At 40.2% G+C, this 25,458-nt stretch overlaps 1 protein-coding gene across 3 annotated transcripts in view; it reads right to left on the reverse strand.

Annotated features, from left to right (window-relative positions):
- CDCA7L (cell division cycle associated 7 like) overlaps nt 1–25,000 on the reverse strand; it is a 45,931-nt gene extending 20,931 nt beyond the window's left edge. For 2 of the 3 annotated variants that reach the window (XR_004032251.1, XM_003252638.4), the window contains exon 1: nt 24,697–25,000. Coding sequence is in view for 2 of the 3 variants with exons in the window: in XM_003252638.4 (XP_003252686.2) it covers nt 24,697–24,720 (24 nt within the window). In the remaining variant the exon portion in view is untranslated. The remainder of the gene's footprint in view (nt 1–24,696) is intronic. The other variant, XM_030822212.1, reaches the window with a different exon arrangement.
- Between the last annotated feature and the right edge of the window lie 458 nt (nt 25,001–25,458).

The following is a 25,458-nucleotide window of genomic DNA, read 5'->3' on the forward strand; positions in this document are numbered from 1 at the left end:
TAGCCATTTTAAGAAAGGTGTAGTTTACTAGGAAAATACTAAGTCAAAAAGGTACACTCTGTGATATTCCTACATGAGGGGAATTAAGAATTTTCACCCAGAATCCTAGGACATCTATCTACAAAGCAGTCATATTCACAGCTCCCCTTTCAGAAAGGACTGCAGGTTTCCCTTATAAGCCATACAGATTACCTGAGAGCTTTTCTCTGAAATAGTTTATGCAAACTCAACAGGCTTTGGGGCCAAGCAGGTGGGTAACAGGGCAGTAGGTCAGCTGTAGGACAATATGGGATGGTGCTGACTGGTAGGCTGAACACATACATCAGGGAAGGGGGGCCACTCCTCCACTCCAGCTGATCACTGCCCTGTAGGAACAGGGGTCTAGTGTGCCTGACCTCCAACATTCCCAGAGAACCTGAGAATCTGTGTGTTGGTAAGAAACTTCCCACCTACAGACTGGATCTCAAACTTGTTCAGGGAACATGCACAGTGGAACTCATAGGGCTTTGTGGAACACCAAGGAAACTGTAAATGCCAGAATTCCAAATATTACCAACAGTATTAATATATCTACTAGTGCCTAGTAGTAGTAGTAGAGGGCATCAAAGTGTTAAAGAAGATTAAGAAAAACTTTATATCCTTTCCCTTATTCATGGCAGCATTATTGACAAGAGCCAAAAGGTGGAAGCAATCCAAGTACCCATCAATGGATAAATGGATAAACAAAATGTGATACATACATATAATTGAATATTATTCAACATTAAAAAGGAAGAAAATTATGACACAGACCACAACATGGATGAACTTTGAAGACTTTATGCTAAATGATAATAACCCAGTCTCCATAAAACCAAGAACTGTATGATTCTACTTATAACAGGTATCTAGAGTGGTTGAATCCCTGGAGACAGCAGAATGGTGCTTGCCAGATGCTGAGGGGAGGGAGAAACGTGGAGTTACTGTTTAATGGATACAGAGTTTCAGGTTTCCAAGATGAAAAGAGTTCTGGAATTTAAATATGCTTAACACTACTGAACCATACATTTTAAAATGGCTAAGATGGTAGATTTCATGTTATACGTATCTTAGCACAATTTAAAAAGAATTAAACGAAAAAAAACAAATTAAGAAAGACAAGCCAGGCATGGTGGTTCATACCTGTAATCCCAGCATTCTGGAAGGCCGAGGCAGGAAGATCACTTGAGCCCAGGGGTTTGAGACCAGCCTAGGCAACATGGTGAGACCCCGTCTCTACCAAAAAAGATACAAAAATTAGCTGGGTTGTGATGGCGTGTGCCTGTAGTCCCAGCTACTCATGAAGCTAAAATGGGACGATCGGTTGAGCCCACGAGTTAGAGGCTGCATGCAGTGAGCTATGATCACACCACTACACTGCAGTCAGGGTGTCAGTGAGACCCTGTCTCTAAAAGAAAAAAAAAAAAGAAAGAAAAAAGAAAAAAAAGAAAAACTGGGATGGAGGGGAATTTTTCCTTCCTTAAGTGAATGAAATCTTCCAAACCGACAGAACAAGTCCAGACCTTAGCCTAGTTTTAATGGTACCATCACTTTAGGGGCATGTGGCTTGAGAACCCAACTCTCTCACCGAAGGGAGGTTCAGATACATCATCGTAGGTGCCAAGGCTTCAGCTTTAGTGTCTGTCCAACCAGGTATCTGAGCCTGTAAGCCCAGAAGTTAACTGATAGTCTGGAGGACAGAGCTGTTTGCAGAACCACACTTGGCTGAAATCCAGCTTTGTTCTATCCCAGCTAAGCTATACTAATAAAAATAAACCCTGCTGAGTTGCTGCTGGCTTCTCGTTGAGTAGGTGCCTTTCAGGCATACAAAGCAGTGCTTTGGAGGTCTCCATACCATTTTGACCTTTGTCAGCCTGAGTCTCCATTAAAATTCAATTTAAAAAACTAATAAGCTATAAAAAGATCGTCAAACTGTCAGCTGGTTTTCAATCAAGTATTTACCTTTGAAAATATTTTAATGTGAAGTATTGTTAATTTAAAACTTTATATTGTGAAATTAAGTATAATATTTTTTAAATTAAAGCTTTTCCATATCTCAATGATCTCTAAATTCATCCTTCCTGGATTAAAAAATACAACCTCCTACCCAGAAGGAACACATTTATCAGTATTAGTTTTTGAAGAGAAAGAAAATAAGATTTACTTTTTAGGCCAACTGATACAAGGGCTGATTTTGATATACTCCAAGAATATTCAGTGTACATTTCACCTAGAAGCAAGCTCTATTTTAAGATTTAAAAAGCAGACAAAAGATATTTATGCACACTATTGCATTTTCCTTATTGTTTTGAAGGCAATTTTGATAGCAATGACAGCAGAATTTGCAAGGTGTACTATCTTGCATCTATGAAAAGAGATCTTCTACACAGAGAGCATTCCTTCCTCTTTAACACACCACGAAGGGTGAGAACTCTGTTATTTTCTTATGCAAAATCATTTCTTTGAATCTTTTACAATTAAATTGGTTGGCCCATAAGAAAAGTACATACCATGCACCAATCACAAGAACTCAAAACGGATCACAAACTTGAATACAAAACTATAAAACTTTTAGAAGAGGAGAAAATCTTTGTGACCTTAAGTTAGGCAAAGAATTCTTAAGATACAACACCAGATACAACACAATACAGATCTTTAAAATGTGTAAATTAAACAATCAAGATTAAGAACTTCTGCTCTTCAGAAAACGCCATTAAGAGAATGAAAAGGAAAGCCACACACTGGGAGAAAATATCTGCAAATGCTGTCTCTGATTTGCACCCAGAAAATATAAAGAATTCTCAAAACTCAAAAGAAAACAAATAAATCAGATGGTCGACGAGTTAAATGGTAAACAAGCACAAAAGAGAATTAAATTAACACACACATGCATCTGACCTCTGAATGGGGAGGACTTTCACCAACCACGTAAAGGAGACCAAAATGGAAAAGTAGATCACTGACCATGTAACAGTTTAAAGTTTCTTACTTAAAAGAAGAAAATTCAGAAACAAAAACACACAAAAAAAGGTAGGGCAAAGATCTGACAAAAATATGACAAATTATTAAAATTGCTAAAAACCTCATACAAAATGAAATATATACCATGGCCACACAGACAAAATGGCAAAACAAAGAAAACTCACTAGGGAAAACAAAAGAGGCTAAAAACACTTCAAAAGTCCTCAGCCTACCTAGTAATGAAAAGAATGGAAAGTAAAACAAGTATTCTTTTATTTTTTAATGAACTTTTTTTTTAATGAACATATAACAATTGTACATATTGATGGGGTACACAGTGATGTTTCCATACATATTATATATACTGATCAGAGCAGGATAATTAGCATATCCATTATCTCAAACTTTTATCATTTCTTTTTGTTGGGAGCATTCAATACCCTCCTTTTAGCTATTTGAAACTCTATATTATTGTTAACTACAGTCATCCCACATTGACACAGAATGCCAGAATTTATTTTTCCTTTCTAGCTATAATTTTGTATCGTTTAACAAATCTCTCCCTATGTTCCTTTCCCTCACCCTTCTCAGCTTCTAGTATCTTCTATTCTACTGTTTACCACTGTAAAATCACTGTTTTTAGCTTCCATATATGAGTGTAGAAGAGTTCCCCTTCTCCATATCCCCACCAGCATTTGCTAATATTTCTACCTTTGATAATAGCCATTCTATCTGGAGATGATACTCCACTGTGGTTTTGATTTACATTTCCCTGATGATTAGTGATGTTGATGTGCATGTGTGTGTGTTTTGAGAAACACCTGTTCAGATCGTTTGCCCATCTTTCAATTGGATTATTTATTTATTTTTTGCTGTTGAGTTGCTTGAGCTCCTTATATAACCTGGATATTAATCCACTGTTGGATAGTTTGCAAATATTTTCTTCCATTTTTGATATTGTCTTTTCACTCTGTTTTTTTTTTTGTTTTTTTTTAATTATACTTTAGGTTTTAGGGTACATGTTCACAAGTGCAGGTTTGTTACATATGTATCCAGGTGCCATGTTGTTTTGCTGCACCCATTAACTCGTCATTTAGCATTAGGTATATCTCCTAATGCTGTCCCTCCCCCCTCCCCTCACCCCACAACAGTCCCCGGAGTGTGATGTTCCCCTTCCTGTGTCCATGAGCTCTCACTGTAAAACAAGTATTCTTTTCATCTAGCAATTTAGCAACATTTTGCTTCCGTTTTTAAGGGCATGCTCAATGATGGGGAAGGTGTGAGGAGACAAACACTTCTATACAGAACTGGTATGAGGACACTGAACCCAAGGCTTCAGAAACTAAGTATCATCATACATATCTAAAATAGGGCAGTTAATTTTTAAAAAATTATATACAGTGCAATTTCAAGACTGCCAGGAAAATGTAGCTAAACTCAGGGTGAAGGAGTATGTGAATTACTATTAGCAGTTAAGAAAATCATAAAATCATAAAATCAACGATTATCAGGCCAAGTGTGGTGGCTCATGCCTGCAATCTCCCAGGCTGTGGGAGACCAAGGCAGGAGGATCACTTGAGCTTAGGAGTTCAATACTAGCCTGGGCAACACAGCAAGACTCCAACTCTACAAAACATAAAATATTAGCCAGGCATAGTGGCATGTGTCTGTAGTCCCAGCTACTTGGGAGGCTGAGGAGGGAGGACTGATTGAGCCCAGGAGTTCAAGGCTGCTGTTAGCTATGATCCTGCCACTGTAACAGAGGAAGACCCTATCACAAACAATTAAAGAAAAAAAAAAAAGATCATCAGATTATGATGGGATCTCATCCATCAGTTTGTGCTTCATATAATGGAGTGACAGCCAGGCACAGAGGCACACACCTGTAGTCCCAGCTACTTAGATGGCCTAGGCAGGATAGCTTGAGTCCAGGAGTTCAAGTTCAGCCTGGGCAACAAAGCAAGACCCTATCTCTATAAGAAATAAAAATAAAATAAAATTAGGGCAACCACAGTTAGACTTACTCAAAGGCACGTAGCTTGTTAATGTCCTTACATTAAAAACATTTCCAAGCATCTAAATAAGAAAACAATCTGTTTTTCTATAACGATATATTAATTAGTACTCAGCAGGTAATAAAAAAATACAAACTCATGTTAACACCAAGAATACAAGCAACAATTCGAGGAAAATAATAAATTGGACTTCATCAAAATTAAAAGCTGTTGTGCATCAAAGGACAGTAAGAAAGTGAAAAGAAAATCTACAGAATGGGAGAAATAGCTACAAATCATGTATCTAATAAGGATCTACTATCTAGAATATATAAAGATTTCTTACAACTCAAGAAAAAGGCAAACAACCAATCAAAAAATAGGTGAAGAATTTGAACAGACCTTTCTCCAAGGAAGATATACAAATGACAAACAAGTACATAAAAATACACATATCAGTGGTCATTAAAGAACTGCAAACCAAAAATAGGCAATACCGGCTAGATACAGTGGCTCATGCCTGTAATCCAAGCATGTTGGAAGGCTGAGGCAGGAGGATCACTTAAGCTCAGTTCTAGACCACCCTGGGCAATATAGCAAGACCCCATCTCAAAAAAAAAAATTTTTTTTTAATTACCTAGGCATGGTGGTAATTGTCCCCCCTACATGCCTGTAGTCCCTGCTACTTGGGAGGCTGAGGCAAAAGGAGTTCTTGAGCCTGGGAGTTTGAGGCTGCAGTGAGCTGTGATCAAGGCACTGCACTTTAGCCTGGGTGACAGAGCAAGACCCTGGCTCACAACTAATAACAATAATAATAAAGATATTGAATAGAAGCCATGGGGAATTGAAAAAGGCCACACACAGGTCCAGGCAAGACAGTATGTTCAGAGAAGATCTAAGATGATCTTCAGTTTTCAGGGTCAGAACATACCCAGCCAATCTTTTAAAGATTTCCCTAGCACAGAGTCAGTCTGCAAAGACTGGAAGAGGTGGCCACTTTCTCAAATATTTAATTCTCAACAAAAGAACAAAGACATATAAGAAAGAAGAAAAACCTGGCCCATTCAAAGAAGCAAAATAAATTGACAGAAACTTTCCCAGAGGAAAACACTGGACTTACTAGACAGACACTGGACTTACGAGACAAAGAAAACTATCCTATGCTGAAAGAACAAAAGGCACAAAGAACTAACGTGAATCAGGAAAATGAGCAAAATGAGCCTATCAACAAAGAGAAATGAAGGAGGACTCCAACAGAAATTATGGAGCTGAAAAAAATAGAATGAGCAAGTTGAAAACTTCACTAAAGTGGTTTAAAAACAGATTTGAGGAGGCAGGCAAATCAGCAAATTTGAAGATAAAGCATTTGAAAATACTGAGTCAGAGGAGAAAAAAATTAGAGGAGCAAAAGTTAAAAAGAATACAGAAGAGTGAAAAGAGCCTAAACTACTTCTTTAGGCACACCAATATAGGAATGATGGGAGACTCAGAAAACAGAGAGAAAAAGAGACAAAGATTATTTGATACGACAGTGGGCAAAAACTCCCCAAACTGGCTGAAAGGCATGAATTGGAATACATCCCAGAAGCTCAAGGAATTCCAAGTAGGACAAGCTGGAAGAGGTCCTTTCAAAGACACCATATAATCAAATATTAAAAGCCTAAAGACAATCTTGAAAGTAGTAAGAAAAAAGCTACTTGTCACATACAAGTGATGCTCAATAAGACTATCAGCTGTTCAGCCCCAGTCAGGGGCTTATAGATAAAACCCCAATCTCCCTGGGACAGAGCACCTGGGGAAAGGCGTGGCTGTGGGCACAGCTTAAGCAGACTTAAAACATGCCTGCCTGCCAGCTCTAAAGAGGGCAGCGGATCTCCCAGCACAGAGTTCAAGCTCTGCTAAGGGACAGACTTGCCTTCTCAAGTGGGTCCCTGACTCCATGCCTCCTGACTGGGAGACACTTCCCAGCAGGGGTCAACAGACACCTCATACAGGAGCAATCCGGCTGGCATCTGGTGGGTGCCCCTCTGGGATGAAGCTTCCAGGGGAAGAAATAGGCAGCAATCCTTTGCTGTTCTGCAACCTCGCAAACGGTCTGGAGTGGGCCTCCAGCAAACTAACTCCAGCAGACCTGCAGCAGAGGGGCCTGACTGTTAGAAGGAAAACTAACAAACAGAAAGGAATAGCATCAACATCAACAAAAAGGACTTCCACTCGGAATCCCCATCCGAAGGTCACCAACATCAAAGACCAAAGGTAGACAAATCCACGAAGATGAGGAAAAACCAGCGCTAAAAGGCTGAAAATTCCAAAAACCAGAATGCCTCTTCTCCTCCAAAGGATCACAACTCCTTACCAGCAAGGGAACAAAACTGGATGGAGAATGAGTTTGATGAACTGACAGAAGTATGCTTCAGAAGGTGGGTAATAAATTCCTCCGAGCTAAAGGAGCATGTTCTAACCCAATACAAGGAAGCTAAGAACCTTGAAAAAAGGTTAGAGGAATTGCTAACGAGAATAACCAGGTTAGAGAAGAACATAAATGACCTGATGGTGCTGAAAAACACAGTACGAAAACTTCATGAAGCATACACAAGTATCAATAGCCAAATCGATCAAGTGGAAGAAAGGGTATCAGAGACTAAAGATCAACTTAATGAAATAAAGCATGAAGAGAAGATGAGTGAAAAAGGAACAAAAAAAGCCTCCAAGAAATATGGGACTATGTGAAAAGACCAAACCTACGTTTGACTGGTGTACCTGAAAGTGACAAGGAGAATGGAACCGAATTGGAAAACACTCTGCAAGATATTATCTGGGAGAACTTCCCCAACCTAGCAAGACAGGCCAACATTCAAACTCAGAAAATACAGAGAACACCACAAAGATACTCCTCGAGAAGAGCAACGCCAAGACACATAATCATCAGATTCAGCAAGGTTGAAATGAAGGAAAAAAGGTTAAGGGCAGCCAGAGAGAAAGGTCAGGCTACCCACAAAGGGAAGCCCATCAGACTAACAGCGGATCTCGCAGCAGAAACCCTACAAGCCAGAAGAGAGTGGGGGTCAATATTCAACATTCTTAATGAAAAGAATTTTCAACCCAGAATTTCATATCCAGCCAAACTAAGCTTCACAAGCGAAGGAGAAGTAAAAATCCTTTACAGACAAGCAAATGCTGAGAGATTTTGTCACCACCAGGCCTGCCTTATAAGAGCTCCTGAACGAAGTGCTAAACATGGGAAGGAAAAACTGGTATCAGCCACTGGTATCAGCAAAAACATACCAAGTTATAAACACCATTGACACTATGAAGAAACTGCATCAACTAACAGGCAAAATAACCAGCTAGCATCATAATAACAGGATCAAATTCACACATAACAATATTAATCTTAAGTGTAAATGGACTAAATGCCCCAATTAAAAGACACAGACTGGCAAATTGGATAAAGAGTCAAGACCCATCGGTGTGCTATATTCAGGAGACCCATCTCACACCCAAAGACACAAATAGGCTCAAAATAAAAGGATGGAGGAATATTTACCCAGCAAATGGAAAGCAAAAAAAAAAAAAAAAAAAAAAAAAAAAAAAAAGCAGGGATTGCAATCCTAGTCTCTAATAAAACAGACTTTAAACCAATGAAGATCAAAACAAAGAAGGGCATTACATAATGGTAAAGGGATCAATCCAACAAGAGCAGCTAACTATCCTAAATATATATGCACCCAATATAGGAGCACCCAGATGCATAAAGCAAGTTCTTAGAGACATACAAAGAGACTTAGACTCCCACACAATAATAGTGGGAGACTTTAACACCCCACTTTGATCACTAGTAGATCAAAGAGACAGCAAATTAACAAGGATATTCGGGACTTGAACTCAGCTCTGGACCAAGCAGACCTAATAGACATCTACAGAAATCTCCACCCCAAATCAACAGAATATACATTCTTCTCAGCACCATATCAGACTTATTCTAAAATTGACCACATAACTGGAAGTAAAACACTCCTCAGCAAATGCAAAAGAACGGAAATCATAACAGTCTCTCAGACCACAGTGCAATCAAATTGGAACTCAGGATGAAGAAACTCACTCAAAACCGCACAACTACATCGAAACTGAACAACCTGCTCCTGAATGACTACAGGGTAACTAACAAAATCAAGACAGAAATAAATAAGTTCTTTGAAACCAATGAGAACAAAGACAACATACCAGAATCTCTGGGACACAGCTAAAGCAGTGTTTAGAGTGAAATTTATAGCACTAAATGCCCACAAGAGAAAGCAAGAAAGATCTAAAATCGACACCCTAACATCACAATTAAAAGAACTAGAGAGTGGCCAGGCGCGGTGGCTCTCACCTGTAATCCCAGCACTTTGGGAGGCCGAGGTGGGCAGATCACGAGGTCAGGAGTTCAAGACCAGCCTGGCCAACATAGTGAAACCCAGTCTCTACTAAAAATACAAAAAAATTAGCTGGGCGTGGTGGCGGGTGCCTGTAATCCCAGCCACTTGGGAGGCCGAGGCAAGAAGAATCGCTTGAACCTGGGAGGCGGAGGTTGCAGTGAGCCAAGATTGCACCACTGCACTCCAGCCCCGGTGACAGTGCAAGACTGTCTCAAAAAAAAAAAAAAAAGAACTAGGGACGCAGGAGCCATCAAATTCAAAAGCTAGCAGAAGACAAGAAATAACGAAGATCACAGTAGAACTGAAGGAGAGAGGGACATGAAAAACCCTTTAAAAAAATCAGTGAATCCAGGAGTTGGTTTTTTGAAAAGATCAACAAAATAGACCGCTAGCCAGACAAAGGAGAAAAGAAAGAATCAAATAGACACAATAAAAAATGATAAAGGGAGTATCACCACTGATCCCACAGAAATACAAACTACCATCAGAGAATACTATAAACAGCTCTACACAAATAAACTAGAAAATCTAGAAGAAATGGTTAAATTTCTGGACACATACACCCTCCCAAGTCTAAACCAGGAAGAAGTCGAATCCCTGGAGACCAATAACAAGTTCTGAAATTGGGGCAGTAATTAATGGCCTGCCAACCAAAAGAGTCCAGGATCAGACAGATTTACAGACGAATTCTACCAGAGGTACAAAGAGGAGCTGGTATCATTCCTTCTAAAACTATTCCAAACAACAGAAAAAGAGGGAATCCTCCCCTAACTCATTTTATGAGGCCAGCATTATCCTGATACCAAAACCTGGCAGAGACATAACAAAAAAAGAACATTTCAGGCCAATATCCCTGATGAACGAGGATTTTCACATCAACAATAAAATACTGGCAAACCAAATCCAGCAGCACATCAAAAAGCTTATCCATCAGGATCAAGTTGGCTTCATCCCTGGGATGCAAGGCTGGTTCAATATATGCAAATCAATAAACATAATCCATCACATAAACAGAACCAATGACAAAAACCACATGATTATCTCAATATATGCAGAAAAGGCCTTCAATAAAATTCAACACCACTTCATGCTAAAAACTCTCAATAAACTAGGTATTGATGGAACAGATCTCAAAATAATAACAGCTATTTATGACAAACCCACAGCCAATATCATACTGAATGGGCAAAAGCTGGAAGCATTCCCTTTGAAAAGCAGCACAAGACAAGGATGCTCTCTCTCACCACTCCTATTCAACATTGTGATTCTTCCTATCTGTGAGCATGGAATATTTTTCCATTTTCCATTGCCAGGGCAATCTGGCAAGAGAAAGAAATAAAAAGTATTTGAATAGGAAGAGAGAAAGTCCAACTATCTCTGTCTGCAGATGACATGACTGTATATTTAGAAAACCCCATCATCTTAGCCCCAAAACTCAAGCTGATAAGCAACTTCAGCAAAGTCTCTGGATACAAAATCAATGTGCAAAAATCACAAGCATTCCTATACACCAATAATAGCAAAATCATGAGTGAACTCTCATTTACAATTGCTACAAAGAGAATAAAATACCTAGGAATACTACTTACAAGGGAACTGAAGGATCTCTTTGAGGAAACTACAAACCACTGCTCAAGGAAATGAGAGGAAACAAACAAATGGAAAAATATTCCATGCTCATGGATAGGAAGAAACAGTACTGCCCATACTGCCCAAAGTAATTTATAGATTCAATGCTATCCCCATCAAGATACCATTGACTTCCTTCACAGAATTACAAAAATCTACTTTAAATTTCATGTGCAACCAAAAATGGGCCTGTATAGCCAAGACAATCCTAAGCAAAAAGAACAAAGATAGAGGCATCACGCTACCTGATTTCAATCTATACTACAAGGCTACAGTAACCAAAACAGCATGGTACTGGTACCAAAACAGATATATAGACCAACGGAACAGAACAGAGGCCTCAGAAATAACACCACACATCTACAGCCATCTGATCTTTGACAAATCTGACAAAAACAAGCAGTGGGGAAAGGATTCCCTATTTAATAAATGGTGTTGGGAAAACTGGCTAGCCATATGCAGAAAACTGAAACTGGACCCCTTCCTTACACCTTATACAAAAATTAGCTCAATATGGATTAAAGACTTAAATGTAAAACCTAAAACCATAAAAAACCCTAGAAAAAAACCTAGGTAATACCATTCAGGACATAGGCAGGGGCAAGGACTTCATGACTAAAACACCAAAAGCAATGGCAACAAAAGCCAAAATTGACAAATGGGATCCAATTAAACTAAAGAGCTTCTGCATAGCAAAAGAAACTATCATCAGAGTGAACAGGCAACCTACAGAATGGGAGAAATTTTTGTAATCTACCCATCTGACAAAGGGCTAATATCCAGAATCTACAAAGAAATTAAACAAATTTATAAGAAAAAAAAGACCAACTTCATCAAAAGGTGGGTGAAAGATATGAACAGACACTTCTCAAAAGAAGACATTTATGCTGCCAACAAACATATGAAAAAAAGCTCATCATCACTGGTCATTAAAGAAATGCAAATCAAAACCACAATGAGATACCATCTTATGCCAGTCAGAATGGCAAACATTAAAAAGTCAGGAAACAACAGATGCTGGAGAGGATGTGGAGAAATAGGAATGCTTTTACACTGTTGGTGGGAGTGTAAATTAGTTCAACCATTGTGGAAGACAGTGTGGCGATTCCTCAAGGATCTAGAACCAGAAATACCATTTAACCCAGCAATCCATTACTGGGTTTATACCCAAAGGATTATAAACCATTTTACTATAAAGACACATGCACATGTAGGTTTATTGTGGCACTGTTCACAATAGCAAAGACTTGGAACCAACCCAAATGCCCATCAATGATAGACTAGATAAGGAAAATGTGGCACATATACACCATGGAATTCTATGCAGCCATAAAAAAGGATGTGTTCATGTCCTTTGCAGGGTCATGGATGAAGCGGGAAACCAGCTAAATTATCAGCAAACTAACACAAGAACAGAAAACCAAACACCACATATTCTTACTCATAGGTAGCAGTTGAACAATGAGAACACATGGACACGGGGAGAGGAACATCACACACCAGGGCCTGTTGGGGGTGGGGGACTAGAGAAGGGATAACATCAGGAGAAATACCTAATGTAGATGACGGGTTGATGGGTGCAGCAAACCACCATGGCACATGTATACCTATGTAACAAACCTGCATGTTCTACACATGTATCCCAGAACTTAAAGTATAAAAAAAAGAAAAAAAAAAGATTATCAGCTGTTTTATCACAGAAACCTTAAAGGCCAGAAAGCAGTAGGATGACACATTTATAATATATTTAAAATGCAGAAGGGAAAAAAACTATCAAACAAGAATTCTCTATCTGATTAAAAAAAAACACTGCCCTTCAAAAATGAGATAAAAATTAAGACATTCCCAAATAAACAAAAGCCAAGGGAATTCATTACTACTGGCATTTGCAACAGAAAATGCTGAAAGGAGTACTTCACATTGACATGAAAGTCACTACACTGTAACTTTGTCAAAGCCATACAAAAATACAACGTTCTCAGGTAAAGGTAAATACAGGGACAAATATAAAAACTAGAGCATTATTGTAAATTTGGCTTATAACTCTACTTGTTATTTTCTAAAGGATTAAAAATACTTATGAATCTGTTCATGGATACACAACACATAAAGATGTAATTCCTGATCTCAATTACATAAAATGATGGAAAAAGACAGAGCTACATAGGAGTAGAATTTTTGTATGTCGCTGAAGTGAAATTGGTATCATTCAAACCAGACTGCTATAACTTTAGAATGTTATATGTAATCTCCATGGTAACACAGAAAGTATCTAAGAAGAAAAGGAAATGAGAAGAGAGTCAAAATGTGCCACTACCAGGCAATCAACTAAACTCAAAGGAAGGCAATAACAGAGGAAATGAGGGACAAAAAAGCCATAGGACATACAGAAAACCTATTTTTTAAATCACAAGATTAAGTAATTCCCCACCAGTAATTACTTTAAATTTAAATGTGTTAAACTCCAAATCAAAAGAAATTGATTGGCAGGAAGGATTTTTTAAAAATAGGATACAACTCTACACTGTCTACAACAGACTCACTTTAGATGTAAAGACACCAATAGGTTAAAAGTAAAAGGATAGAAAAAGATACTCAATGCAAATAATAACCAAAAGAGAGATGGAGTGGCTATACTAATATGAGACAAAATAGTCAAAAACTGTTTTGAAAGACAAAGACATTATAGATTGATAAAAGAGCCAATTCACTAGAAGATAGAACAATTATAAATATATACACACCAAACATCAATGCTCCCAAATATATGAAGCAAACACTGACAGAACTGAATGAAGAAATAGACTGTTCTGCAACAACAGATGGAAACTTCAACACCCCACTTTCAACAGTGAACAGAACAAGACAGAGCAATAAGGAAACAGACGACTTGAACAACACTATAAACCAACTAAAACTAATGGAGAGCACTCGACCCAACAACAGAATAAACACTTTTATCACGTACACATAGAAAATTTTCCAGGACACACTATATGTTAGGCCACAAAACAAGTGTGAATACATTTTTAAATGACTGAAATAATACTATCCTTTGTTACAATGGAGTGAAACTAGAAATCAGTAACAGAGGGAAAAATGAAAAATTCGCAAATATGTGGAAATTAAATAACATATTCCTAAACAACCACGGGTCAAAGAAGACATCACAAGGGAAATTAGAAAATACTTTGAAACAAATGTAAATGAAAACAAAATTTACCAAAATATATGGAATGCAGCAAAAGGCACTGCTAAGAGGTAAATTTATAGCTGTAAACACAAAAATGAAGCTCTCCAACCAAAAAACAAACTGTACACATTAGGGGAATAGGAAATGTATAGCACACCAAACTCAAAGTTAGCAAGAGGAAGGAAACAAAGATTAAAACAGATATGAATAAAATAGGTAACAGAATAAGAATAGAGAAAAATCAACGAAGCCAAAAATTTATTCTCTGAAAAAAAAAATTAACAAATTGGCAAAACTTAAGCTACATGATTAGAAAATATACAGAGAAAACTCAAATTACTAACGTTAGTAATGAAATTGGGCATTACTACCAATTTTACATAAATAAAAAGGACTGGCCAGGCACAGTGGCTCATGCCTGTAATCCCAACACTTTGAGAGGCAGAGGCGGGTGGATCACAAGGTCAGGAGTTCAAGACCAGCCTGGCCAAGATGGTGAAACCCCATCTCTACTAAAAATACAAAAAAATTAGCCAGGCTTGGTGGCGGCCACCTGTAATCCCAGCTACTTGGGAGGCTGAAACAGAGAATTGCTTGAACCCGGGAGGCGGAGGTTGCAGTGAGCCAAGACTGTGCCACTGCACTCCAGCCTGGGCGACAGAGCAAGACTCCACCTCAAAATAAATAAATAAGTAGGATTTTAAGAGTACTATAAACAATGTATGCCAACAAATTGGATTATCTAGATATAATGGATAAATCCCTAGAAACAACCTAGCTAGATTAAATTATGAAGAAATAGAAGATCTGAATATATTTGAAATAAGTGTTTTAAGTAGTAATCAAAAACCTCCCAACAAAGTAAACCCCAGGACGAGATGGCTTCATGGGTATTCTACCAAACATTTAAAGAAGAATGAACACCAGTCTTTCTCAAAGTCTTCCAAAAACTTGAAGAAGGGGGAACACTTGAAACTCATTCTATGTGACCAGAATTATCCTGATACCAAAGCCAGAGAAAGATACTAGAAAACTATACAGCAATATCTTTTACGAATACTGATACAAGAATCCTCAACAAAATGCAGGTAAAACAAATTCGGCAGTGTAGCAAAAGGATTATACGAGATCACCAAGTGGCATTTATTCTAGGAATGCAAAATGGTTCAAACATATAAAAATCAATTAATGTAGTGCACCATATGAACAGAATAAAGGGGAAAAACAGGGGAAAAACAAAGATCATCTCAATTGATGCAGAAAAACATCTGACAAAATTCAACACCCTTCCGTCATCAGAAAAAAAAAAACAGAAGGAAACTTAAACTCACCAACATAAGGCTATACATGAAAAACCCGCAACTAACATGATACTCAATGATGAATGGAAGATTGAAAGCTTTTCCCCTAAGATCAGGAGCTAGACAAATATGCCTGTTTTTACCACTTCTATTCAACGCAGTATTGGGAGCTCTAGCCAGACCAATCAGGCAAGAAAAATAAATAATGCATCCAAATTGGAAAGTAAGAAGCAAAATTTATCTCTGCTATAAGAGACATGATTATATACGTAGAGAACACTAGAGATTACACAAAAAGTAGTTAGAGCTAACAATTAGACATTGCAGGACACAAAATCAACACAAAAATCAACTATGCTTCTACGCACTAACAATGAACAATTATGAAAATTAAGAAAACGATTCCATTTACAATGGCATCAAAATAATAAAGTACTTAGAAATAAGTTTAACCAAAAAGGCGAAAAAAGCCTTGTACACTGAAAACTACATCTCCGAAAAAAATCAAGGAAGACAAGGAAATGGAGAACCATCCCATGTTCATGGATTGGAAGGCTTAATATAAGGTGACAATACTAACTGAAGCTATGTACAGACTCAATGCATTCCTTCTCAAACTCTCAGTGACTTCTTTTGTAAAAACAAAAGTCCATCCTAAAATTAATGTGGAATCTCAAAGGACCCTAAATAGCCAAAACAATCTTAAAAAAGAAGAACAGGCCAGGTGCAGTGGCTCACACCTGTAATCCTAGCACTTCTGGGAGGCTGAGGTGGGCAGACTGCCTGAACTCAGGAGTTTGAGACCACCCTGGGCAACATGGTGAAACCCCGCCTCTACTAAAATACAAAAAAACATTAGCCAGGCATGGCAGCATGTGCCTGTAGTCCCAGCTACTCGGGAGGCTGAAGCAGGAGAATTGCTTGAACACAGGAGGCAGAGGTTGCAGTGAGCGGAGATCGCACGGCTGCACCCTAGCCTAGGCGACAGAATGAGACTCCATCCATTACAAAAGAAAAAAAAAAAGAACAGTGTTAGAGGACTCACATTTCCTGACTTCAATACTTACTACAAAGCTATAGTAATCAAAACAGTGTCGTCTTGGCATAAAGGCAGACATATATATCAATGGAAGTGAATAAAGAGCCCAGATACAAACCCTTGCATATACAGTTAACTAATTTTCAACAAGGATGCCAAGAATAATGGCAAAGAACAGTATTTTCAACAAACAGTGCTGGGAAAACTGGATATATCCACATGCAAAACAATTAGGTTGGACCCTTACCTTAAGCCATCTATAAAAACTAACTGAAGATGGATCAAAGATCTAAATATAAGAGCTAAAACTATAAAACTTATGGAAGAAAATACAGGGGAAAAGTTTCATGACACCGAATTTGGCAATAATTTCTTGTATATGGCAACAAAAGAAAAATAAATTAGTTTAAACTAGACCTCAAAATTAAAAACTTTTGTGCAAAGGGCACTATCAAGACAGTGAAAAGGCAACCTATAGAATGGGAGAAAATATTTGCAAATAATATCTAATAATGGAATAATATCCAAGATATATAAATAATTCACTTAACAACTACAAAAACCCAGTTAAGAAATGGGCAAAGGACTTGAATTAACATCTCTTCAAAGAAGATGTACAGATGACCAATGGGCACAAGAAAAAAATTCTTAACATCACTAATCTTTGGGGAAATGCAAAACAAAACCAGGATGAGATACCACTTTATGCATATTAGGATGGCTATAAAAAAAAAACAGAAAAGAACTAGGGCTGGCAAAGATGTGAAGAAATTGGAACCCTCGTGCACTGCTTGTGATGATATAAAATGACACACAGCCACTGTGCCAAACAGTATAGTGGTTTCTGAAAACATTGAATTTAGTATTATCATATAACCCAGCAATTCTACTTTTAGGAACACACACCCAGAACAATTGAAAGCAGGGACTCAAGCAGATATTTGTATACCAATGTTTATTCATTGCTATTTATAATAGCCAAAAGGTGGAAACAACCAACAACATAAATAGATGAGTAAATAAAGATGGTATGTACATATAATAGAGTATTATTCAGACTTTAAAAGAAATGAGGTCAGGCACAGTGTCTTATGCCTCTAATCTCAGCACTTTGGGAGGCCAAGACAGGAGGATTGCTTGAGCCCAGGAGTTCAAGACCAACCTGGGCAACACAGAGAGACTCCATCTCTACAAGAAATTTTAAAAAGAAAAATTAGCCAAGCAGGGTAGTACATACCTGTAGTCCCAGCTACTCAAGAGGTTGCAGTGGGAGGATCACTTGAGCCCAGGAGGTCAAGGCTGCAGTGAGCCACGATAGCACCACTGCACTCCAGCCTGGGCAACAGAGTGAGACCCTGTCTCAAAAAAGAAATAATTGAAAAAAAATTCTGATACATACTATAACATCGATAAACTTTAATAACAATGTTAAGTGAAATGAGCCAGTGACAAAAGGACAAATCCCATATGATTCCACTTATATGAGATACCTAGGGTAGTCATATCCTCAGAGACAGAAACTAAAATAGAAGTAACCACGGGCTGGAGGAAGAGGTCATGGGGTAATTGTTTAGTAGGTAGAGAGTTTCCGTTTAAAATGATGAAAAAGCTCATGAGAGATCAGTGATGGCAGCACAACATTGTGACTATACTTATTAACACTGAAAGGTTGAAAATAGTACCTTTTATTATGTATATCTTACCACAATAAAAAGCCCCACAAGGTAGTCAATGTTATGTTTAAAAGAGAACAAATAAATGGGAAGTCATTTTAGATATGTATTTACAGAGGTCTTACAAGAGCTATTCAGCAGATGAGTACCTAATGAACTGGAATTTTGGCACAGATCCTGGGAGTGAAGTGAACCAAATCACTTGGGAAGTGTGAAGTAATTTCCTCCTCCAGGGAGGTCAGCAGATAGAACATGTGAAGCCAATGTTAAGATTTCTCTGGAGTCTAAGTAAAAGATGATCAAATTGGACAAGTCTGTTCTCAGTGTTGTCCAACAAGGTGCAACTGACGTTTTGGACAGAACAACTGCTTCATCCTGTAGGACTCTCCTGCCTGCCATATGGTACTTAACATCCCTGAACTCCAAACCACTTACCAGGGCATTCCCCTCACCCTCATCACTCTAACAATCAAAAAGAAACCCACCCACGTTTGTTACCACGACTACCATGACCCCAATCACTCAGATGACAACCACAGAGTGAATGAATCCAAAACTGAAATATGAGCATCCTGGTCTGTTAGGATATGACAAGCTATAACAGAGTAGCAAACAACCCTAAATCTCAATCAATGGCTTAAAACCAAAAAAAAAAAAAAAAAAAAGGCTTCCGTTTTGTTCACATTACATTTCCATTACAGGCCAGCCCAAGGCTCTATTCCACACTGTCCTCACAACCAGAACCTGGGCTGATAGACCTACCACTCTGCAGAATGCTGACAGATGCAGTGGCAGAGGGAATGAATATAGTAAGTGGTATGCTGGCATTTAAATAATTCACTTAGAAGTGACACATAGTACTTCTCATATTCCACTGGCCAAAGCAAGTCAAATAGCCTTGACTGCTTCAGGGCCAGGAAAGTGCAACCCTACACCACTTACTTGGAAGGAAAAGAACCAGCCCTGATGACTTCCAAACTATGCCTGCAAAGTGCTCTGAAAAGTAGAAGACGCTATATAAATGTTAATTAAAAGAGTATATTAGTAACAGTACTACTTTGTCCTTCCATCCATTCAATGGATATTTATTAAGCATCTAATACATGCTGGACGTCATCTCCTAAGCATCAAATATATGCCAGACACCATGCTAAGAGAGCTGATAAAAACTGAGTCGTAAGTGGTAGGGTAAGAGAAACAATCTTTAAACAATTCCAGTGTGGTATGATAAATGTGATCAGGAAAGTCAGCCCAGGTACTCCAGAAGTTCCCAGGGTGAGCACCTGAGCCAGCAGTGGGGGCAATGGTTGGGAAGACTTCCAGGAGCAGTACCCTACATAGCTGCAGGATGCAGTCACCCTGGAGAACCTGCTGTAGATGCACGGGTGGAAGCATGAATGCTGACGCTCTGGATGGGGTGTCCCTGCGTTCCGCCAAGTCAATGAGACCAACTTGCACAAATTCCCCATAGCCCTAATCCGCAGTCACTTCCACTAAATGTCCACTGACACATTTATAGGTTTTCTTGGTTTTCTAGGCAGACCGGATGTAAAGAACAGATCTCTGGGACTACTCTCCACTTTCCCCTCAACTAGAACATTCTATGAGATGCTCTAAGTTCAAGGAGACAACATTCTTTCAGTCCAATTATCATAAGCTTGGTTCTAACCTCAGCAAAAACTGCTTTCTCTCAGCTAATACAGCGCAACAAAAGGGGAAATGCCCTAGGAAAACAATGTGTCAGAGGCTCCTAACCATTGCAAATCAGGCGCATTCCCCTTATGAGATATTAAATACATTATAAAGAGTTATTAAAAAGTGCAGACTCCAACACAAGTCGTAAGATATACAGTATACCACCCTGAGATATTTACCACAAAGTTCCTCTAATAAAGAAAAAAATTTTTCTTCAACAGAAAATACATAAAATACACATCTAGAAACACTAGACAGTCACTAAAAATGAAAACTGTAAAGACCTCTAAGCTACTAGGAAAAGTAATGCTGACAGTGCTAAGGAAAGCAGATTCCAACAGCAATCACACTGTAAAGGTTAGACAAAGATGACGATTGTGCTACAGGCAAACACTACATGGAAACTCTGCAGAAAATGGGGCACGGAGAGTAGGGGAAGCAGAGAAGTGGTTCAGTGCAGCTTACAGTAACATGTTATTGTTTGTACAATGCAAATTTCACGTAAAAGTCATTCCTATGTAAAAGCTTGGTGGATCTTATTCACATTCCCAAACTGACTTTTACAGGCAGTATAAAGCATAATCTGGTGAGTTCCTAAAAAAGAACCAGACTGGCTGCTTGTTAACACTCCAGCCCTTCTAGTTAAAGGGAGGAGGAACAGGGCAAGTTTCCTGACTCGCCAAGGCCCCATGATTCCAGCAGCAAGGGCCAGGCAGAGGCTCTGGGGGACAGAATCCTGGCTGAGTAACCTTCCTTACAAATTGCCCTGAGCAAATTAGTCAATTTAGCCTTATCTTTAAAATGCAGATAACACAACCTACTTCACAGAACTACAGTGGGGATTAAATCTGATAACTTGTAAGTACCTAGCACAGCATGACTTTTAAAAGGAAGTGATAGTTTCCATTCCTTGGGGGCAAAAAAGGATGGCTCTTAAGGTCTCCCTCTACTCTCCAAACCCAAGGTCCCCCAGGTCCCCATGGCACAGAGCAGGAGCCAGCTGAGCTTTGGCAAAAGCAGAAGAGGAAGGGAGTTCAAGCATGGCCTTCTGGTAGAGAGTGTGGGGAAAGAGGAGTGTTTTCTGTGTCTTTGTTCTTCCACCCTACCAATGCCTAGCACGTAACAGGTGCTCAATTGAATATCTGATCAGTGTCCTAACTCAGTCAGCAAGCCCTCTATCCTCAGCTGATGATCATGAAGGAAAACAGGCAGGAAACATCAACTATTCATTTGAACTAAAGCTCAGGCCCCTTGCACTGTGAGACTCCACAGTTTATTTGTGTGCTGCATACAGGGTGCTAGCATTTACTACTATGGAAGATACATTTTTCTGAGTGTTAACTTCAGTGATATTTACCAAATACGACTCTGAATGGTCCTATTTCAAAAAAACTACAGTAAGCACTGCTTTTCATAAACAAAAAGAACAAAATGGCCCCAGTAGTACTTTCTTGTCTCTATCCCTACCTACTTCAAGTAGCCTGTATCTATTCTACTTTGGTGAATAAAGCCGAGTCTTTTCTAAAACAAAACTGTATACTGGAGGTAAATATTCTAAATCCTAACTTTGAGTAAAGGAAAACTCTCAAGAGCAGTTTAAATGTAATATGCCTGGCTTATTCTATTCCAATGATGTTCTTTTTCATTAATTTACTCTGTTTATAATTGTTTTAGGCCACAATTATCTCATTGTTTCCTGGCCTGTGTACCTGATCAGAATCATTATGATCTCTGAGGTTTTCACCTGATTTTTAAGAATCCTGCTCTGCTATGGACGGGGTAGCCAGCAGAACACAGACAGAACAACCAAGGAGCCTTTTAAATACAAGACTATTAAAGTGGCAAATCATTGTCCTTTCTGTGACCAGCTTCTGGGGCTCTGGAATTACATGTTAAACAACAGGATCAGATGGGAGCACTTTGTAGCTAAGAGACCAATACCAGAACAATACCCCTTTACCCCTCCAACAGCGTGCTCCTGGCTATTTACAAGAACATTTAGCATCATTTCCTTCTCAAATGGGCCATCCTGTACTCTGGAGCTAGAAGAGAGTACGAGGAGAACACTGACATTCAGCGCCTACCAGTTTCTCTCCTAGGGAGCTACAGCAAGCTGGAGCTCCAGTGAGCTGCGCTGTTGACAGCTCTTAGTAAGGGATCACACCTTTGCCTTTACGAGGTATTTCTGTCATTTTATATAAAAGCACAAAGACACAGTGGTCAGCACGACAAGACTACAGCTTGTGGGAAGCGTAATCACTGTCAGATGACATCAAATCCAACACACTGGTGGGATGGCAGGAAAGCAGACTCGAAAGTAGTTCAGAGTAAATGAGTCTCCTTGTTTGCTTCTTACTCATAACATTAGGCCTAAGCTGCTTTGCTGAAACACTTAGCTCTGTGCTTTCCAAGCGATAGAAATCATACTTACTCCAATGTGTGAGATTAAAACCCACTGCACAGAGCTGAACGACATTCGATGTGCAGTAACGCCACTTCAGGTGATTCATCACATTGCTTTATTCATCAGGCTGGGGGGCAGGGTGGAACCACATGAATTTAACATCTTGCTGTGCCTGAAATGTTCATTAAGTGCTCTATAAACAGTCACCTGCCCACCCCACAGAACCACTCTCCACTAATTCGGAGACTATAATCTGTGCACATTGAAATTACGATGAACAGCAACATTTCCACTGGAAAAATCATCACACATCTTGATTTGCACTGCCAATTAGGTCTTCAGAAAAGGAAAAAAAAAAACCCTGATCATCTTACATAATTTGCCTTACTTGGTGCATAATGGATCGGATATAATTTGTGGGTAACCCCTACATGATAGTTTAACATTTTAGAACTACCAAAAATTAGCCTCATTATGTGGCAGTAAACGTTCACTTCCAACTACACATTCTGGGACTTCTGAGTTTCCTAAGCATGAATTATGAATATCAGTAGTGGAAGTGCAAAGAACTCTCCAGTTTAACAACAGGAGTGGTACATTCCAGAAACATTTTCTGATTACATTCACAAGGAGCTCCGGAGTGATAAATTCCAGATACATTTTCTAATTAAACTCACAAGGAGCTCAAATCTCCATCCAGAGGGTTTGGTTTGGTTTTGTTTTTAGTCCTGTAGCAGCAGAAACTCCTAGGTTAGGACGCCAGCCGGGAGTGGCGGCTCACGCCTGTAATCCCAGCACTTCGGGGGGCCGAGGCGGGTGGATCACCTGAGGTCAGCAGTTCAAGACTAGCCTGGACAACACTGCGAAACCCTCTCTACTAAAAAAAAAAAAAAAAAAATACAAAAAATTAGACAGGCGTGGTGGCGGGCGCCTGTAATCCCAGCTACTCGGGAGGCTGAGGCAGGAAAATTGCTTGAACCCGGGAGGTGGAAGTTGCAGTGAGATCGCGCCATTACACTCCACCCTGAACAAGAGCGAAACTCCGTCTCAAAAAAAAAAAAAAAAAAAAAAAAATTGGATGCTAATACACGGTAAAAGCCAGTGGCAAAAAAAATAAAAAATCGAACCCTGTCTCATTCCGTAGGCTTTACTGTTTCCCTTGCTTTTAATAGTTTATCTCACAGGAGGCATTTTTAAAATATTCTCAGAAACAACAGATTTTTCTCAAACAACCATTTTCAGGAAGGCTTCAGAAGGCCAAAGCTACCGTTAGTGGCTCGGTCTTTGCCGCCAGACTCGGGCAGGTGACAGCGGCTTGGGCTCGGGCACCTGGCACTCTGCGCCTTCTAACGCTGGCGGTCCCGCCTCCCCTTCTCCCGGGCCAGGCACGCAGGTGGAGGAAAGTAAACACCAGCCGGAGGCAAGGTGGAAGCAGTGAGTCTCGCGACTCTCACAAAAACAAGTGGGGAAAAAAAAAAAAACAATCCTCGCACAAAGCATCTCTGTGCTCCCACAAGCAGAGGCGTGGCTGCTTGTTTCCCTTTTTAAAGGGTGTATTTTTAGTTCTTTTGAAAAACGTTTTTATTGCTTACTTCTAAGTAAACATGTATCTCCATTACGATAACGTAGAGAAAAACTCTTTTAAGAAGTAAAAAGAGAAAACAAGTCACGTTCACATTCCCACTACTCACTGAAACGTTTGGGGGAACTTACTCGAGTGTTTGCTAATGAGTTTTAAAGACTAGTTAGGCCCTTAACGCATAATTGGGGTCGTGCTGTGCATATGATTTGGGATCTTACAGCTTGTTTAATTCGGCCCAATGACGTTACCATTTCCCCCAAATGGTTACTAACTCCTTGAAAACGTTTACAAAAGTTCTAGAATAAACACTAAAGTTATTCTTTTTAAACTCCATTATCCAAGTTAGACTGGTCTGACGATCCACTGTTAAAAAAAAAAAAAAATTACAACTTTCTTAAGCTTCCTGATCTCTGTGCTAATTCCCGGAGAAAGTGTGGGGAGTGCACAAAAAAGCCCCTCCCCCGTCTCACGAGGGCTACAAACGCAGGCGCTGCGCCCCGCTAGCTCCCCGCCTGCACCCCTGGCAGCCACCCGAGACTGAGCAGAGCGCCAGGCTGAGCGCGGTTGTGTGCTAGGGCTACCGGCCTCTGCGGTCCGCGTGGCACAAACGTGACCCACTGCGCACACCTGCAGGGCGCGCCCACTCCGGCACTCACCCGGCTGGGCGCGCCAGATCCCCAGTGCCGCAGCCAAGGGCCACGTTCCCAGCCCAAGGCCAGCAGGACCGGGTGGCAAAGGGAAGTCAAACTGTGGGTGCGTCCGGACGGCGGCGGGCGGCCGGACCCTCACCTGGTAGCGAGTAGCCAACTCCATTCTTCCTAACCGGTCTCCAGTCTCCTCCCAGCACGCGGCCACGGGAGCCCAGACTCACCACGGACCGGCGCACCAAGAACGCCCCGCGCCCGAGCAGCTAGCGCGCTCCGCCCGGAGCACAGGCGGGCCCCGGGAGGGGCGCACTCGGCACCCGGGACAGGGGGAGCGCGTTGCGCTGCCCGCTCGCTGCCGCCTCACTGGGCCTCATGGCTCCGATCACGTTCCAACTTCGCGGCCACTGACCTTCTCTTCGCAGGCGGCGGAAGAGGGGCTTGCAGTTGGGCGCGGCAAGAGCAATTACCAGTGTTAGGGCGCCGGGCTCCCCCCCGCAGCGGAGGGAGGGAGTGGAGCCGTCCGGCGGGGTTTAGCGCGGGAGAAATGAGGGGGCTGTCCCGGCGCAGCTTCCAGCTGGCACGCGCGCTGGATACTTGGCAGGGTTTATTCCAGGTCATGCCCTGGGGTGCGAGCTTCTGTTGCAACCCCTGTCTCTGATCCAGGAAAATATTGTAGGGCGGCTTTGGGGCTTGTTTTGTTTTTTTGTGGTAAAGGGGCAGGGTTCTCTTTGGGAGGATTCTGTCTCCCAAAACATTTGCTACAGGGTTCACTTTGCAAAACAGGCAACCCAGGTTTCTTTACCAAGGCCCAGGTGGACAGCTGCAAACCCGCCTGAAACTTTAGACGGCCATTACACAGTAGGCCTCCACACCCACCAGACAGAGTTTGTAGAGGTCAGGAATG

Source organism: Nomascus leucogenys, chromosome 11 (assembly GCF_006542625.1).
Source record: "Nomascus leucogenys isolate Asia chromosome 11, Asia_NLE_v1, whole genome shotgun sequence".
Classification (NCBI taxonomy): Eukaryota; Metazoa; Chordata; class Mammalia; order Primates; family Hylobatidae; genus Nomascus; species Nomascus leucogenys.